At 42.2% G+C, this 3,150-nt stretch overlaps 1 protein-coding gene across 5 annotated transcripts; it reads left to right on the top strand.

Moving 5' to 3' along the window:
• Positions 1-1,489: 1,489 nt before the first annotated feature.
• On the top strand, positions 1,490-2,923 carry LOC147630732 (ESCRT-related protein CHMP1B-like). Of its 5 annotated transcripts, none has more exons than XM_086810709.1 (2): positions 1,490-1,646; positions 2,016-2,923. In XM_086810709.1, the coding sequence occupies exon 2, from the start codon at positions 2,042-2,044 to the stop codon at positions 2,657-2,659; it is 618 nt and encodes a 205-aa protein (XP_086666835.1). In that variant the 5' UTR covers positions 1,490-1,646; positions 2,016-2,041; the 3' UTR covers positions 2,660-2,923. The 5 variants fall into 5 exon arrangements, with proteins under 5 accessions (XP_086666835.1, XP_086666834.1, XP_086666838.1 ...); XM_086810708.1 differs by having other exon boundaries at positions 1,893-2,923; XM_086810712.1 differs by having other exon boundaries at positions 1,497-1,646; positions 1,988-2,923.
• The last annotated feature ends 227 nt before the right edge of the window (positions 2,924-3,150 follow it).

Raw genomic sequence — 3,150 nt, 5'->3', positions numbered from 1 at the left:
CTCCCTACCTCTAATATGGGGTCAAAATAAAGTCGTTACCTGGAGAAAATATTTTGGTGACTATGATGACCTATGGAAGGCCAACTTTCACCTTCCACTCCTTCACCGTGTTGCTAGATGCAGCTGGCTGCTACATCTAGCAATGCGGGATCTAGTCGGATATTGGTTCCATAGGCAACAAAGGCTTTAGAACTAGCTCTTTCTAGAATAGGTTGTGGGATACACTCAAGAGGGGTTAGTGGTAGTTTGTATTCGACCGCTTGCTCAAGTATTGACTCTAGTTTAGCCCGAGGTACTCTTTGTGTTTTTTTGGAAGGTTAGTGTAGTCAATGGGTTTCTACTCTTTGCCATTCTTTGGAAGGTTAGCGTAGTCAATGGTTTTCTTCTTTTTTAGAAGATCCAGTCTGATGAAGAGATCGCTCATTGTCTCCATGAGAGAGGCAGATTCGGAGCTATCATCCGAATACTTCTCCAACAGCTTCAACAAATAACAATTCGACTTCTTCTGTTAACTACTGCATCCTCCTCTGTCACCCCATGGCTCTTCATGTTGTTGCCTTCATCCAAACTCCCCCCTATGTAGGTGAGGAGGTGTTCTCCTCAATACCCTCCCAACCACCCAAAAGCCCTTTCTTTGCCATGACTCTGTATGCGTGTACAATAGCAAGGTTATGCACGTCAATACCTTCCCTTGTATGAAAAAACATTAGGTTCAGAGTGCTATGAACGAGACTTCCATTAATAGTCATGGTCCACTATCATTGTTCTTTGATCAGAGAGAACATCGTTCTAATTTTTATAGGCTTTTTTCTAAGCAAATATGACATACCATTAAGACTTGCATGTTTGTCTTGCCTTTGTAAAAGACATGATTATAAGATCTCGAAATAATATTTGCTTAAATAACATCTCGAATAGCTATTAGAACAGGTAAAAAAATAGTCCAAAAGATGAAGGAGAAAGGTCAAATTAAGAGAACCCTCTCTCTCTCTCTCTCTCTCTCTCTCTCTCTCTCTCTCTCTCTCTCTCTCTCCAAAGCAAAGGCACACCTTTTTGTAGAGAATCATGCCTCGCCTCTCCTGAGTTGTACCTCAGAAATAGCACCCATACCTCTCAAAAAAGAGGTAATGGATCCTAATCTACCCGAGAGGGGGGGGGGATTGAAAGATAATCATTCCTCAACCTATAAGGCAAAATATCTTTTTGGAAAGGAAGTCATGAAAAAAAAAAAAACATAGTAACCATATAAGTCTCCCTTCAAATTTGTCACATTTGGGTATGCTCCGCCAAAAAGATCACAGCTTCGGGCATATTAACCAAATACCTTAACAACTGAGCTACCGCTCGATGATGCTACCTTGTAATGTTGCTCGCAAGTGTGTGTAGGGTGTGGTGTTTGTAAATGGGCATGGAGGGCCTGAGAGGAGTCCTCTCATCAACTAGGCATTATTGGAAAGCCAAAACATATAATACATCATCCGCCTCATGACTAATTATACTAAATCTCTATTTAGAAAGCCTTAAATGGTCTCCAGGGAAAAAAGTTTGTTCCAAAAAGCCAATGTCACCTTGACACCTGTCATTGAAGACTGAAGGTGTAGAGAGCCTGCGTTTCCTGCCGTACAGTTCGGTTTACGCTTCAACAGGTTTATTTCTTGACCTAATATTCAGATCTGCGGGTTCTTGTGTCTAAGAGCTAATTAGTCTGCCTTTTTCTCAAATTACCGTGTATTAGGCTGTAAGTATTGTGATTTTCTGGGCTTTCATCTCATTGTTTTGTTTTGATTGATGACCATTAAAGGGTTCCAATCCGCCAGATTGGTCTGAAATTTTCTTTGTTTTTGAGGGAATTCGCCTGTGTTTAGGGACTGATTAGAGCTTAATTTATTCAGATTAGTGCCAAAAAAGTTGTCTTTCAGCGCTGCAGTAGAGTTTACCCCAGAAATTCCAAAATTTTCGGATTCACAAAAGATTATTCTCTTTTTAGGGTTTACAGAAGATTCTGCATGTTGTAGGGTTTCACAAGGTCAGATAATCCATCATGATGCACAGAAATAGCCAGGCAAAGCTCCTTGATCAAATCTTTCAGCTTAAGTTCACATCCAAGAGCCTGGTTAGGCAGGCCAAGAAGTGTGAGAAGGATGAGAAAAGTGAGAAGCTCAAGGTCAAGAAAGCCATAGAGAAAGGCAACATGGATGGAGCTCGCATCTATGCTGAAAATGCTATTCGAAAGCGTAATGAGCAGCTCAATTATCTGCGCCTCGCATCCCGGCTGGATGCAGTGGTAGCACGTCTCGACACACAGAGCAACATGCAGACCATCAGCAAGTCAATGTCTAGCATAGTGAAGGCCTTGGACAATGCCCTTTCCCTCGGCAACATGCAGAAGATATCACAGACCATGGACCAATTTGAGAAGACGTTCGTGAACATGGAAGTGCAGTCCGAGTTTGTTGAGTCGGCTATGGCGGGCAGCACTTCACTATCAACCCCAGAAGATGATGTGAATTCTCTGATGCAGCAAGTGGCAGATGACTATGGGTTGGAGGTCTCCGTGGGGCTTCCGCAGCCTGCCAGTCATGCCGTCCCTGAGAAGGACACGGCATCTGTTTCTGAAGATGACTTGAGCAGAAGGCTCGCAGAGCTGAAGAGCCGGTGAAGACAGTCCCTCCAGGTCCATCATGTTTCTCAGTAGTTCTCAGCAGCTTATGAGCCTTATTAGTAAGGGCACGGCATGAATGTATGCCGTTTCGATGTTGACGACGTATTGTTAATATGGTTATGATAGTTTGTATGTCAGTTTACATGATAGCTTAATCTTATTGGTGAAGGAATGGCTTGACTTTATGATCATTAAGATCTTGTCAGTCTTGGTATGACACTCTTCTTATGTGTAAGATCAACATTCTGTGTCTTGGTGTTACCTTGTCTATTTGTACACTCTTTCCATGTGTCGAAGTGCTCCATTTACGTTGTCCACAAAAGCACAATGGTGTTGCAATCTGCTAGGAACAAATTTTGTCTGTTTTTTTAAATTTCTTCTCTGTGTACAGTCTCGTCACTGTGACTCCAAAATACAGGATCCAACCTACAACTCTATTTATACATAGCCATGTGTACAATAAGAGAAAGGCTTCTGTTGGGCTTTTT

This window comes from Cibotium barometz, chromosome 16 (genome assembly GCF_041138505.1).
Source record: "Cibotium barometz isolate CiBa-2024 chromosome 16, ASM4113850v1, whole genome shotgun sequence".
NCBI lineage: Eukaryota > Viridiplantae > Streptophyta > Polypodiopsida > Cyatheales > Cibotiaceae > Cibotium > Cibotium barometz.
The sequence above is the reverse complement of the archived record's forward strand: the minus strand, read 5'-3'. Positions and strand labels throughout refer to the sequence as shown.

Excerpts from the sequence above, each read along its gene's own strand:
- LOC147630732 (XM_086810709.1), top strand. The coding sequence starts at position 2,042 with ATGATGCACAGAAATAGCCAGGCAAAGCTCCTTGATCAAATCTTTCAG.